The 15,012-nt window shown below is 35.0% G+C and overlaps 2 protein-coding genes across 3 annotated transcripts; both read right to left on the bottom strand.

Moving 5' to 3' along the window:
- Positions 1–316: 316 nt before the first annotated feature.
- On the bottom strand, positions 317–9,794 carry LOC141712448 (uncharacterized). 2 transcript variants are annotated; one of them, XM_074515393.1, is made up of 5 exons: positions 8,915–9,051; positions 8,681–8,837; positions 3,934–4,221; positions 1,141–3,129; positions 317–873 (listed from the first exon to the last, which is right to left on the bottom strand). In XM_074515393.1, exons 2-5 carry the CDS (start codon positions 8,718–8,720, stop codon positions 485–487), a joined length of 2,706 nt encoding a protein of 901 aa, XP_074371494.1. In that variant the 5' UTR covers positions 8,721–8,837; positions 8,915–9,051; the 3' UTR covers positions 317–484. The 2 variants fall into 2 exon arrangements, with proteins under 2 accessions (XP_074371494.1, XP_074371493.1); XM_074515392.1 differs by having other exon boundaries at positions 8,681–9,794.
- Positions 9,795–10,923: 1,129 nt separating this feature from the next.
- LOC141712449 (uncharacterized) lies at positions 10,924–14,674 on the bottom strand. Its single transcript, XM_074515394.1, has 3 exons — positions 14,363–14,674; positions 12,889–13,398; positions 10,924–11,283 (listed from the first exon to the last, which is right to left on the bottom strand). Exons 2-3 carry the CDS (start codon positions 13,354–13,356, stop codon positions 11,071–11,073), a joined length of 681 nt encoding a protein of 226 aa, XP_074371495.1. The 5' UTR covers positions 13,357–13,398; positions 14,363–14,674; the 3' UTR covers positions 10,924–11,070.
- Positions 14,675–15,012: the final 338 nt, after the last annotated feature.

Consider the following 15,012-nt stretch of genomic DNA (forward strand, 5'->3'; position numbering starts at 1 on the left):
CGTTATACTATATTCTTATAGGGTTTACGTAATCCTAAAAAATATTATGTTGGGGCAAAGTTTTCTACTCCAGTGGTGGAGATCACTACTGACCAGGATTGTCAGGAGCTCCGCAATTCTGCCATTAATGTTTCATGGTTGGTCAGTACCAACACGCGCTACTTTATTATTTATATTGTCTGGAACATGAGAAAATATCCTTCTTAATTTACTTTCTCTACTACCATTGCACTATCCTTATTCTCATCATGTACTGCACTTGAGACTCTTTTCCTTGCCATTAGACACGGTTATACCTACTATTCTACTGTTTTATAATATTAGGATGGAAATTTATATTTGCATTGATTCTTGCTGATCTAGCCACTAACTCAACCCTTGTCGTGTTAATTAGTTGAATTAGATCTCTGTGACACACAAATAAACAATTACGAGTTACAGATAGAAACTTGTTGCTTAATCACAAATTTAAAACCACCTCTATTTATGCTAAAGACTTTGCTACTTGATCACGAACTTTCACAGCTTGTATTTCTGCCAGAAACTTGTTCCTAATTGCATCGAGTCTTCCCACAGCTTCTGCTATGTTTATCCTTTCCCTAGGTGTATCTGTTAAACAATTCATCGCTAGTCCAAAGACAGATGAGATGCACTGCAGTTCTGAAGATGTGAGTTCCTCGCCTTGGTCTGTTAAATTTGTATCTATGACTTCTATTATTGAACCCCGTAATCCTTCATTTACCCAACTTCTCAAGTTTAGTTCAGCAGAAAACATTTCATCAGTTGGCTTTTTCCTAGTGAATGTTTCCAGCAGCAAAATACCGAAACTATAGACATCACCTTCTGCAGATACAATTCCCTCCGTTCCATACTCTGTGCATCACAGACATCCAATTTAAATCAGGTTAGGAAGAACTTCCCTAAATGCGAGCAATAAATTTTATACATTTAATAAATACAATATATATTCATAATAGAGTACATATCCAATTTAAATCAGGTTAGTTTCTAACGTTTGTTTGGTGCCTACTGACGTCCATTACTTGTTAATTGTTATACATCCAACCAGGAGAAGCAATAACTCTCTAAATAATACAAAACAAAATTTCAAATTTTCAACTGTAAACAATAGAGTATTACCTGGCGCCATATACCCAATTGTACCCAGCGTACTTGTCTGCGTCATATGCTCTTCTTCTCCTAAGAGTTGTGAAATACCAAAATCACAAACATGCGCGACCATATCTTCATCAAGCAAGACATTGCTAGGTTTCAGATCACTGTGTACAACTGTTGTTGTGAGACCATGATGGAGATATTCCAAGGCTGATGCCACATCTATCATTATATTTATCCTTTGCAGAACATCTAAACAATTGTCCTGTGAGTGCAACCAGTTCTCAAGGTTGCCATTAGGCATGTATTGCAGTATCAAAGCTCTGAATGTCAAATTTGTGCAACTGCTGATGATTTTGGTAAGATTCCTGTGTCGTATGCTACCAATAATGTTGCATTCAACATTAAAACTTTTGTACGCAGCATCAGAGTGCAGGTTGAAAACCTTCACTGCGATATTCACCCCATTTGGAAGTTCTCCCTTGTAGACTACGCCCATGCCCCCTTCACCAATCAGGTTACTTTCAGAAAATGAGTTTGTTGCTTTTACAATTTCAGCGTATGTGAACCTTTCCAGTGCACTACGCGATATATCAACTTGGCTTATCGATCTGATGTTCCTTCTTCTCCGTGTTATCATTACAAACATCAGGACTAGAGCAAGGGTTGTTATTGCTATTGATGGCACGATATATTTCAGTATTCTCACATATTTGGACCATGAATGTCGGGGAGCTGTACTCTTGCACACTTGCATGCTTGGAATGCCACACAACCCATCATTTTCAATATATGATTGCATTGTGAAGTTTGAAAACAATCCTCCTGTCGGAATTTTTCCTTGCAAACTATTGAAAGACACATTAAAATACTCGAGATATCTTAATGCCTCCAAGGACTTGGGAATTATACCAGAAAATCTGTTACTAGATAGATCCAAGAACTCCAAGTTAATCAAATTTCCCAGTGTTTGTGGAAGTGGTCCTTGCAGTTCATTGTGAGAAACAGACAAATAAATTAGCATCTGAGCCCCTCCAATGGTACTTGGCAGATAACCAAATAATTTGTTCCATGATAAGCCGATTTCTGTAATCTGCTTCAAGTTCTGAATTTCCATAGGGATAGAACCACTGATCATATTTGACGACAAGTTAAGACCAATAAGATCTGTAAGACTCCATAAACTTGAAGGTATGGTTGAATTCAGCTGGTTAGAATCCAAGTATAGCCTTTGCAAAGATTCAAGGTCACCCAAGCATACAGGTATAGATCCATTCAGCCTGTTATCACTTAAATACAAGTCTCCTAAGTTTTTTAACCGGCAAATTTCATTCGGAATGGATCCTTGTAACTTATTATGTTCAAGATACAAACGTGCCAGATTATTTAATCTTTGCAGAGTTGGTGGAATTTGTCCTGTCAACTCATTGCTATCAAAAAGTATAGCTTCCAAACCGCTCAAGCTTCCAATTTCAGAGGGAATTTCACCTTTGAGTTTGCATCCAAATGCTTCAAATCTAGTAAGAAAGGTAGAGAGATTTCCAATTGATTTTGGAATGACCCCATTAAATTGATTCAGTGATATAGATAGCAGGTTCAACTGTTGGCAGTTGGTTAAAGAAGAAATGAAATTCAATTCCACACTAGAAGATTCTCTTGTTAGATTATTTTCTCCGAGCAAAAGGCGGCGCAAGAATCTTAAGTTACCAATGGTGTTGGGTATAGATCCGGTGAATGAGTTGCTTGACAAGCTAAGAGTGGCGAGCTTAGAAGCATTTGAAATAGAGCTAGGAATTGTTCCGCTCAGCCCGTTACTGCCTAGGTAAAGCTCTTCAAGATTTGGTAAATAAATTCTTGATGGTAAACTTCCTGAAAGGCGATTATGAGTTAAATCAAGCATCTTTAAGGTTGACATATTGAAGATTTTGAGAGGAATGATGCCAGTGAGGCCATTCTCATGTATGCTTAGCTTCTCCAGAGTTTGAAGGTCTCCAATCTCATTAGGTATTGAACCTGCAACATATAAAAAGAATATTACCTATATTGATCATTTTCAAGCATGTTCTGAATAATTATACTACGGTAAACATAATGGAAGTGTTTTTGTTTCAAAAAAAACAAAGTCTCGAAAAATTTAAAGCAGTACTTCGATCTGCTACAAGGTTTCAGGACTATTTTAATAGACTACAAGGTTTGTTATTTGCAACAAACTCTGGAATGGTGACCACAAAAACTAGCATTACTAGTTTACTACCTCTCTTGGTTAGATATCATCCGGTCTCTATTTCACTGCTACAAACACCAACTGAGCGAATTGTTATTCTACTTTAAGAGCTTTTTCTCTCTGTGTCGAGAATTAAAAACAAGAAACTTCTTGTCAATAATTCACAACTTACTCTGAAAGAAAATTATTTTTAAAAACAAACAATTATATGAGATAGAGTATAAAATTCTTCAATACATGTCAGCTTCATAGGAAAACAAAACACTTCCTAGGACTTCTCCTTTATATAATATATATATATATATTTATTAACCTATATATTGTTCAATGCACGGATTGTTTTTACATTCATTAACTAAATGTTTATGTAAGTATGTTTATAATATGATTCGCTTCATGTTACTTGCAGGTATCCACTAGGGCTATAAGCCGAGGTATAAAAAGGTAACCTAAGTGAGAGGAAAAAGCAGTGGGAAGGAACAAACACTTGTATCTATACAACCGGAATAATCAAATTATAAATTTATATGCATGTGTCCTTAAACAACAGATGACATATACTATTTTTTATACATGTAGGAAGTGCGACTTACCGGTCAAATTGTTACTACTGAGATAAAGAAGCTTAAGCAGTGTAAGATTCCCAATCTCCCGAGGTATGCCTCCCGTGAGCATATTTTGTGCCAAATAGAACTCTTGAAGACTCTGAAGATTTCCCACACTGGATGATATATTTCCAATGAGCTTGTTGAAAGAGAAATCAAGCATTTTTAAAGAAGAAATGTTGTAGATAGAACAAGGTATAACTCCTGTTAGGGACCCGTTCTTTATGTTCAGTATTTCCAGATTGATAAGGTTACCTATCTCCGATGGGATTGAACCTGCAAAGGACCAAAAGTAAGACATAAGTATCACCAAAATTTTCAGATGCCTGAAACAGAGATTGTTACTTCACTCTCCTAAAAAGAAAATAGTAGTGACACTTCTTTAATCCTTGTTATATGATGATAAATTTGATTAGCACAGAAATCCGCAGTAGTTTGTATGTCTAGATTAGTGGTTAGATTTATTCTGCAAAGAGATTTTGTGAAACTATTTTCGTTAAGTTTTTAAGGAAATTGAAAATTACTCCTGCTGGTTGGTTGCTCTAGAGAGGTTCTTTAGTAGGCTGGGCATACAAGAAACTTTGTTAATCCTTAGCACCTGCCGGATATGTTTGTCTTTGATTATGCATATTTATGATATGTCAAAAAGCAGATTATTAGAGATTTGATATTTGATGGCAATTATAATTTACATGTAAGTTGTGATAATTTCTGGTAATTTATTAGTTAAGAAGCGCTTGGCTAACGGGTACTTTGCTTTAGAAATATTATTGATCCAGTAGAAGTTTGTTTTGCATAAATAAGTACTGGTTCCTACAACTACAATCACAAACTGTTCTGTTAGTTTTGCACAGTATCCAGACATCATTTCAATGCAAATATTTGTGGATGACCATAATCAGATGTGACTTTTGTCGCTGTCCCTTATATTTTCCAAGAAATGTAAATTTGCAAGAGTTAAGCTATAACTAGGGACCAATCTGTTCGGGATAAAGCATGTACAAGACAGGAATATATCACTTCCCAGAGATGATCTTAACTGATTATGAGCTAATACCAACAACTCCACTCGTGTTGGTGCAATTAGATGCTCAGTTTGCAATTTGTTACGAAAGATTTTACTGGAGACTGCCTTTTGAGCTGGATTAGTTACTCCATTTACTTTCAAATGCAAGTCCATGATTTTACCAAATATATTCATATAACTGGACTGAAAAACTTTACAATAATATAATATGATCAGATCAATACATTATACTTATAATCTGAAAAGGATTATCTAAGTTATATTGAATAACAATCTGTTAATCATATAGACAAAGAGCAAGAGCCAAAGTTGCAGTCACACACAGCAAAAGAAATAAATTCTGATATGCTAAAGTCTGATATGCCAGCTCAGGTCTAGCACATGACAGCTCAGGTCCAGCACAACACAGCTCCGCAAAAGTTAGTTACAGATTAGTGGCTCACAATGAGTCTTGTGTCAGATATATAAGTCAGTCAGAGAGAGAGAAAGTTAAGTATTGTAAAAATAAACTTGTTCATTACTAAATAATTTCTTCTTCTTCTTCGTGATTGTTGTATGTTTCATTTCTACATCTTAAACTCCATTAATGGAGTTTCATTTACGAAAATGACATGGTATCAGAGCTAGCTATATAATATCATCAGCTACATAAATACATATGTATGTACTCATACGCATCTGCTCTTCGATTAAACTCATCATGTCAAAGTAATCGAACATCTACAATGGCGAATAATACAGTCATTGATATAAATCATCCGCATTATCTCAGTTCATCTGATCATCCAGGCTTATCACTAGTTACAAAGTTGTTAAACAACCCAAACTATCACCACTGGAGTCGTTCGGTTACGATCGCACTATCTGCAAAATTAAAGCTTGGATTCATCGATGGAACACAACCAAAACCTGCAAATAACTCTCCTCATTTGAGTTTGTGGATAAGAAGCAATGATCTGGTTATATCATGGCTTCTCAATTTCATTTCATCAGAAATTCCCAAAAGTGTTGTTTATCTCACCACTGCAAAGCAGATCTGGGATGATCTTTCTGCAAGGTACTCTCAGAGTAATGTTCCTCGTCTGTTTCAACTTCGAAAAGATCTAGCATCTCTAAGTCAAGGTACGAAATCAATAACTACTTATTTTACCACATTTCGAAGCATGATTGATGAACTCAACAATCTATCACCAATACCTAAGTGTGTTTGTACTGCTACTACTTGTGCTTGTGGAAATGCTCAAAAATTGTTTGAGTATGAGAAATTAACTAAGTTGAGTCAGTTTATGATGAGATTAAGTGAGCAGTTCACATCTGTTAGAGGTCAGATTCTACTCATGAATCCACTACCTGATATTAGTCAAGCTTATTCAATGTTGCTGCAAGAGGAAAATCAGAGAGACTGCTCTAGTAATGTGATTGTTGTTCCTGAAAACATTGTTATGAATGCAAAATTGCACACTAGCTTTAAGCCAAAGCAAGTCAAGAAATTCACGAATCCAAGTGTGATGTGTGACTCCTGTAAAATGCAAGGTCATGTGAAGGATAAGTGTTTTGCACTTCATGGATATCCTGATTGGCATAGATTGTATGGTCAGCCAAAACCAAAGGTCAAAGAAAGTGTAATGCTAATGCTGTCACAACTACTGATGTTGAACAATCTGAAACTGCTGCTGTTACTGGTACAAACAAGGAGTCTACTTCAATGTTCACTGAAAGTCAATACCAGCAACTTCTGAATCTACTTCAACAGACTCAGGGCAAAACACCTGCTATCTCTAATGCTACATGGATGAATACTGCTAAGTCTGAATCAAACTGTGCAGGTACACTTCAATGCATTGTTCCTGCTTGTAAAGCCAATAGTGTTCAGTTTAATAGTTTTGCACATACTTGGATTCTAGAATCTGGTGCTACACACCGTATAACTCCTCATAAAAATCTATTAGTCAATATACAACATGTTGAGACTGAATTGCTTCTTCCAAATGGTCACAGATCTTGTGTTACTCAAACTGGACATGTAATTCTTAATTCAGAAATTACTCTAAAAGAAGTATTATATGTTCCAGATTTTCAATGCAATTTGTTATCTATACCTAAACTCACAGCAGATAATGCTTGCATGATTTCTTTTTCTTCTTCAAAATGTCTATTTCAGGACCCTACTGTTCAGAAGAAGACAGAGATTGGTGAATTAGATGCAGGCATGTACAAACTTCATACAAATCATCTCATTCCTTATGCTAATGTGTGTAGTGTCTCAAGTAATCAGTGGCACACAAGATTAGGGCATCCTTCATTGTCTGTTCTTAAAAAAATCCTAGAATTAAGAGTTCATGGTAATGCTGATTGTTGTGATGTTTGTCAATTCTCAAAACAAACTAGAATTTCTTTTCCAGACAAACAGTCTTCTGTTAGTGAGTGCTTTGATATTGTTCACTGTGATGTTTGGGGGTCATACAGATATAACACTCATGGCAAATGTAATTATTTTCTCACTATTGTAGATGAATTCTCAAGGTGTACTTGGCTATATCTTTTGTCTGATAAATCTCAAGTGACTTCTTTGATTCTGTCTTTTATGTCTTATGTATCAAATCAGTTCAAAAAGACTATTAAGACAATAAGAACTGATAATGGTACAGAAGATTACTATATCTTACAGTCACCAGGCCTGATATTTGTTACTCTGTCCAAGTGTTATCACAATTTATAGCAACTCCTAGATCTGATCATTTACGAGATGCTCATAAGGTTGTTAGATACCTCAAAAATGCTCCTGGCCAAGGTATTTTAATGTCTTCTCATAATCCAATGTCTCTATCTGCTTACTGTGATTCAGATTGGGCATGTGATAAAACTTCTAGACATTCTCTTACTGGCTACTGTGTTAAGTTTGGCAATTCTTTAATTTCCTGGAAGTGCAAAAAACAACACACTATTTCCAGGTCATCAGCTGAAGCTGAGTACAGAAGTATGGCAGATACTTGCTGTGAACTGACTTGGTTGTTGAATTTGTTTAAAGCTTTTCAAATCCAGTCTCTTACTCCTGTTACTCTTTATTGTGACAATAAGTCAGCCATTTATATTGCTTCCAACTCAGTTTTTCATGAAAGAACAAAACACATCGAGTTAGATTGTCATTTGGTTAGAGAGAAATTACAACTTGGCATGATTCAACCAACCAACATCAGCATTTCTTTACAGCTACTTTTCTTTAACTCCAAGTTAGGAGTTTGTAATCTGTTTTCTCCTCCTAACTTGAGGGGGGATGTTAATCATATAGACAAAGAGCAAGAGCCAAAGTTGCAGCCACACACAGCAAAAGAAATAAAGTTAGATATGCTAAAGTCTGATATGCTAAAGTCTGATATGCCAGGTCCAGCACATGACAGCTCAGGTCCAGCACAACATAACTCAGCAAAAGTTAGTTACAGATTAGTGGCTCACAATGAGTTTTGTGTCAGATATATAAGTCAGTCAGAGAGAGAGAGTTAAGTGTTGTAAAAATAAACTTGTTCATTACTAAATAATATCTTCTTCTTCATGATTGCTGTATGTTTCATTTCTATATCTTAAACTCCATTAATGGAGTTTCATTTACGAAAGTGACACAATCAAATTATTTACTTATGTTTAATAATATATGGAATAGTTCAAAGCAGATACTTGAATCAACTAAAATTTTCAGAGAGTAATACATACCTGTGTACTGGTTTCCGCCAAGATATAGCGAGTTTAGCATAGTTAAGTTTCCAATTTCTCTGGGTATGATACCGTCGAATCCATTAAAAGATAATGACAGGTATTGTAGTGTCTTGCACTTGTATAAAGTAGATGGAATTTGCCCGAAAAACTGATTCTGGGAGATGAAAAATCCTTCAAGTTTGGGAAGACGATGACACATATCTAATGGGAGAGTGCCAGATATCCCATTACCTGTTAAATCAACTCTTGTCAGTGCAGATAAGTTGAAGATGACATTAGAGATGGAACCTGTCAGCTGGTTGTATTTCAAGTCCAAGAACCAGAGCTTTGAAAGGTTGCCTAACTCTTCTGGAATATGCCCGTTAAAATAATTGTATGCCAGGCTCAAAATTTCAAGTTTTCGAACATTGCCTAAAGAAATTGGAATGGTCCCCGCTAAACTGTTGTTTTTCAAGGATATTGTTCGTAGTTTTGGCAAGGACTCGAACCAAGAAGGTACCACTCCGGTGAAGTTGTTGGATTCCAAATAGAATTTTTCTAGTCGACGTAGACCAGACAATTCTTTTGGTATAGTACCATAGAATTTATTAGAAGTAAGATCAAGTGAAGTAAGGAAAGTGAGGTTTCCGATATCGGGAGGAACTGTGCCACGGAGATCCATGTAAGAGAGGTCTAAGGCCGTGACTCGTTGATGTTTTAAACCACAAGAAACACCAATCCAATTGCAAATGTTAGAGTTGGTTGTAGCAGACCAGTTCTTTTGCATGAATTTATAAGGGTCACTAGTAATATGGTGTTTGAGAACAAGAAGAGATTGTTGATCAGTAATCAAGTTGGAGACTGTAGAAGCTGAACCAGGCTTGTAAAAGCTCACCAAGAAGAGTAAGACAGCAAAAAGAAGCATCCTGTAATTTGTATTAATGTCTGGAGAGTATCTATATTTTAAGAAAGTGGTGAAATAATAGTATGGATTGTTGAACTTCCCATCCAAAATCAAATACATCCAGTTATATATTTAAGAGTTGAATTGTCGGTCGACGCACGTAAATCACTGCTTACAAGATGAGCTGATTCAAAGCTGTTTCATCTCAAGGACCCCTTGTCTGCTTAACTTACTACTATATTTAGTTAGGCATTACTATGTTTGGGTGAGAAGTTTATGTTGAATATTAAAATTTTCACCAACGACTTATTCAAATTCATTACTCCATTATTCTCCATCTACAAGTATTAATATCTTCAGCAACCAACTACTTATATTTACTGCCATATTATTTCCGTATAGAGTACAAATTTAAATACAAAATAACATGAAAAATGAAGCATTTTGTGAGAAATTTTGTATGCCTGAAGCATCTTCTTTTCATATATACAATGGTTATAATTATAAATGATGATGTTTCGTTTCGGGAACAAACTACTTTTCCAGTTTGGCATTAATTTCCCACCTTCAAAATTGGTTAACAATTTTACTACCTTAATTAGAAAGTATTAAGACTTTAGTTACAAAAGATTAAGACTTTTACCAACTAACTACTTATATTATGAATTAATGGTGTTATAATCACAATACATTTATTTTCTACCTAAATTGAATGTATAAAGACTCTAGGGTTATGAAGTATCAAGACATTTACCAACCAAATACTTATATTTATGTAATTATGGTGTTATAACTACAATGAATAAGTTTTATGGGACCAAGTAGTAGGGCTTATTCACCGTCTGTCGTCCAAACTTCTGATTTAGATTGTCGCTCATTTCCAATAATAATTAGCTTATAAGTAGCTTACAAGTATATACAACCAAAGGTCTTAACATAGTAGTTTCCACCTTAAACCTTTCGAAATGATTTGCAGAGAACATCAGCCTGCACTAGTTGATGCGCATGCAAAATGCCACAACATTGGTTTAGCAACCAATGTGGTATTCAGGAACATTACATTAAGAATACAAACACGGTGAAATGGATTGCCTAAACCTCCGGTCACATTATTCAATTCACGGCCGGAATTAGCACTCAGTACTTATGTGAAAGTATAAAGCCGACCTATATAACCTTGACAATATTCCGGCCATACATGTATTGATGCTCCAGAAGTTGCCAAGTTGGGAGAGGGAACATCGTTGTTTTGTCAAGATTCAGTTTTCTGAACCCAACTTGCAAGGGCTCTAATAAATATGCTATCTACCATGGTAATATGGTATGGCAACTGCCACTTCATGCTCAGAGTACAGCATTTAATATAGGAAGAGATTATGTTATATGGGCCATTGCATTTGCCTTGGCCAATAAATTAAATTAGTAGCATGCTAGAATAAAGTTTCTAGGACAGCCAATCGAATATTAAAAGTATCAAAAGTAAAAAACTAGACTCGTGTTGCATTCACCTAGAATCATCTACTCCGGCAGCTGCAGCAGATTGTTCAGTTGGTTCCTTGGCAACAGTAGACTGTTTCATTGTACCAGGGCCAGCAGAAACTTTAACCGTTGCTGGTCTTAGTAATCGATCACCAAGTAGGAAACCTCGGCGGAATTCTTGAACTATAATACCTTCCTTGTACTCTTGAGACGGCTCACGTGCTATGGCTTCATGCAGCTGCACCAGAAAGATGCCAATTAAAATAAATAAAGGCATCATAAAATAACTTCTAAATTCTCACATAACTCACTGCATAATTAAAGGCCTAGTTAAATCAAGCAGCTGTGTCCGAATGGCAGACACCACATAGTAGGTACCCTAGTTCCTATTCTTGAGCCAATATTTTTGTTTTTTGTTATAAAGATAAGGGAAGTGCAGAAGGTTCCTAGTGAGAACAAAAAGTAAAGAGCAAGATACAACTAACACATATGACTATTAATTTCGTAAGAATAGATGACAAAGAAACCAACTCCTGTGACTTTCTCTTGAGCACCCGGAGGGAGAGGATAGCAATTTCGTCTATTTTTACTCCGCCCTTTCCTTAGTTTTATACTTCTATAGTCACTTCTAATATTTGATTAAGATCCGGAGACACCCTTCACCTTCTAAATTTTCTTCTATCTAGTTCAGCAACAGTTAATATCTACAAAACATGGTAACGTAATGCAAGCCTTTACATAGGTGAAGCGCCATAGAAAATCTCCTCTTGCAAAAAAAGGAGCATATTTGATATGGCATACTCACATATATATCAGTTGTAAGTACTGGAAAAGGGCATGTATGTTAGAAAGCTTTTCTACTAATTATGGATGGAGAGAGTTGCTGTAGATGGTTGGCAGGGAAAAAATATTAAACCCTAAATTTAAAAAATACAGGATTTTATTAACAGCTACATAGTAATACCACCATACAACAAACAGAAGCACTCGTGTAAATGAACTCGCAAAAGTTTGTATCACTCTACAATCTATATCTTTAGGTCGTGATGATTGTAGACAACACTTTCAACTAGATTTAATGAAATAAGAAACGTTTGGGCAATTGCAACTACGACGGTAAAGAAGGATACAGAATATATGTCTAATGTGTGTACATGTAAGTGTGAGTTTGTGTGTGCCTGAGGGTCTATTTAAAAACACAAGCAATTTGTTGTCCACACAGGTATGCTACCTATTGATTCGGCATATACTTCACAATAGTGTTGTGCCATGCAAGTTTATGTGCCATGGAAACTGTTTATAATATAAATAGGGTCCATATAAGTTATTCCTTCTCAATCATTTATAGATTTCCAAGGGTCCTGTAAATTAAGCAACTCCTAGAAGAATATAGAAGAATCCAAAAAGAGACATTGTTTACAAGGTGTTCAGATGGGGATCATAAAAAATAATTAAACATGTATATGCACAAAATTAGGAGGGAGTGAAGCAGAAAGCATTTGCTCCTGCGCTGCAAGTTAGTTGAGATGAGTCAAACCTATTCTTAGCTCTTCTACAAAGTTTAAAGCCATGCTGAGATGTTAGTGCTTTCTGGGGTATATAGTGACTATATGAACTGTACGCCTCATTATTTATTATGGTGAATCCATAGACAGCAGAAATGCCAGCCATCAAGAGACAAGACTCCTTTACTCTAAAAAACTAGTTAGATTCTAAAATGTCTAATACTTTCCATATATGACCATCATTTCTTGTGTTCACTAAACTTCGATAAAGAATACAGTTGCGAAGAAATAAAAATTTGGATAGCAATTAGAAGCAACTATGAAACGTTTCAACTTACTAAGGGATTGAATGGCTTCCCAACAGTGGCAACAACAGCTACGCGTAAGCTTCTCATAATCTCCACAAATTGCTTATATATGCCCTGGTAACTTGCATCGATCTTTTTCTCTTGATCTGTTTGTAGTTTGAGTTGTTGCTTGGCTCTCTCAAAATTATCAACCATGGGCAAGAGGCTCCGTATGACTTCACCCTCAGCATCACTCCTTATTGTAAGTTTCTCCTTTTCTGATCTTTTCCTAAAATTATCAAAATCTGCTTGTAAACGTATAAATCTTTCCTTCCCCGAATTCATCTCCGCTGTGAGAGTTGAAGTTTTCATGACCAACTCATTTTTCTCATTTTCAACCTTGCATATCATTGACTCGACTTCAGAAGTGATCCTCTCATCTCCGATCAAGACAGCCTCCTTGTAAATTTTCAGTAGGGACTTCAAAGTAGGACTTCTCTCTTCTTCATCATTTACCATGTTCTTTACGTCATCTAGGTGAACGTCATCTTGATCATTTATCTACCAATAATACAGTAAGGAATGAGTACAGACATTTTACAGATAACATTAAGAGTTCTTACACATCAACAGGAAAATCAATAAAATTTTATAAAGCACATCATGTATTTAATGTAGGATCATTAGGTGGAGGCTAAATTTAACTTAAATTAAATGAACAATTCGAAGACCGGTCATAAACAACATATATAATGTTTAACAACAGTTTGAAAAAATGGGTAAGCAGGAAACAAGTCTAAAAGCAACAGTAACTTCTAAGAGCTCAAAGTCAGAAAGTGACAATCCAAAAAACAATTGTTATTTATCTCTCATAACTTTTAGGTAAAAACTACTCCAAATACGAAACCCTATCAAATTGGCAATGAAATGAATCCATGCATATCTAATTCCTCTGCTCCGTAAGCCAAGGGCAATGTTAAAAGTTCCAAAATATTAACCATATTGTGCAATCAAGTGATGATGGCAATGCTGGCAATTCGTAATATATGCAAAATGGTGCACACAAATTTAACAATTACAACTAATTTCAATGCACTAAACATTTCGGGACCTCTAACATGACTTAGAAATTAAAAGCCAGACTTTAAATTTCAACAATTACAAAAAAACAACTACTAATCATTTCTTCAAAATTCCAAAACAACATAAAGATAATCTTTTTTATGTAACAATATTTATATCCACACATGCTCGCATAAAGTTAAAGGTACACTCATACGAGCTGATACACATTATTTTCTATCAATTTTCAATTAAAATTTCTCGATTCAACAACCATATCTCACAAAGCAATTAGATAAATAACATGTCAGCAATGTCAAACTTAAAATAAATCAAGAAGGAAAAAAAAAGGAATCTCCTTTTTCTAATTTAAATTCAAACTACAAGTTATTAGTTGTTAATTTGCCAAACCCAAGAATTAAATATACATACATGCAGATATATATATGAAGAAAGAGAGTACCTGAGAAGAAAAGTTGGAAGCTTTGACTGAAAATGAAGAATTAAAAGAGAATGGGGTTTTAGTGTTTGATAAAAATAAAATGGAGATGGGGTTTTACTAATTGAAAAAGAAATAGCACTAGGATTAAAATCAAGAGAAGGGGTTGGTTTTTTATGAAGTAGGGTTTTTGGAGGATTGTAGAGAGAGAAATTGTTAGAGAGAGAAACTGCCATTGTAATACAATAGTGTGATGAAACCAAGAGCAGAGTAGAAAGAGGAAGGCCTTCCTTGAAATTGAGGAGCTCGTGTGATTGTTTGCTCACCTCTAGATGTTTTTTTTTCTTTTAACTTGATTTTTTTTATACTTGTCAATTGTCATTAGAATTCATTTTACAGAAGTCGACTATTGCTATTTTGATCTGCTGGGTATATTTCTTTTAAATATATGTAAAATTGAATATGGGCTAAAATATTTTGTTTCCATATAATTTAGTATAAAATTTAAAGAATCTGTTCTCTTTAATAATATAATATGACAATCATTAAAAATATTGAACAATTAAAAAAATGACGCAACATCTAAATAAAATAAAAAATTGAAATATAGATAAGAAATTTCGATGTATCGAAATATTTAAGTACAAGAAATTTCTTCTCAATTTTCTACATAT

Source organism: Apium graveolens, chromosome 3 (assembly GCF_009905375.1).
Source record: "Apium graveolens cultivar Ventura chromosome 3, ASM990537v1, whole genome shotgun sequence".
NCBI lineage: Eukaryota > Viridiplantae > Streptophyta > Magnoliopsida > Apiales > Apiaceae > Apium > Apium graveolens.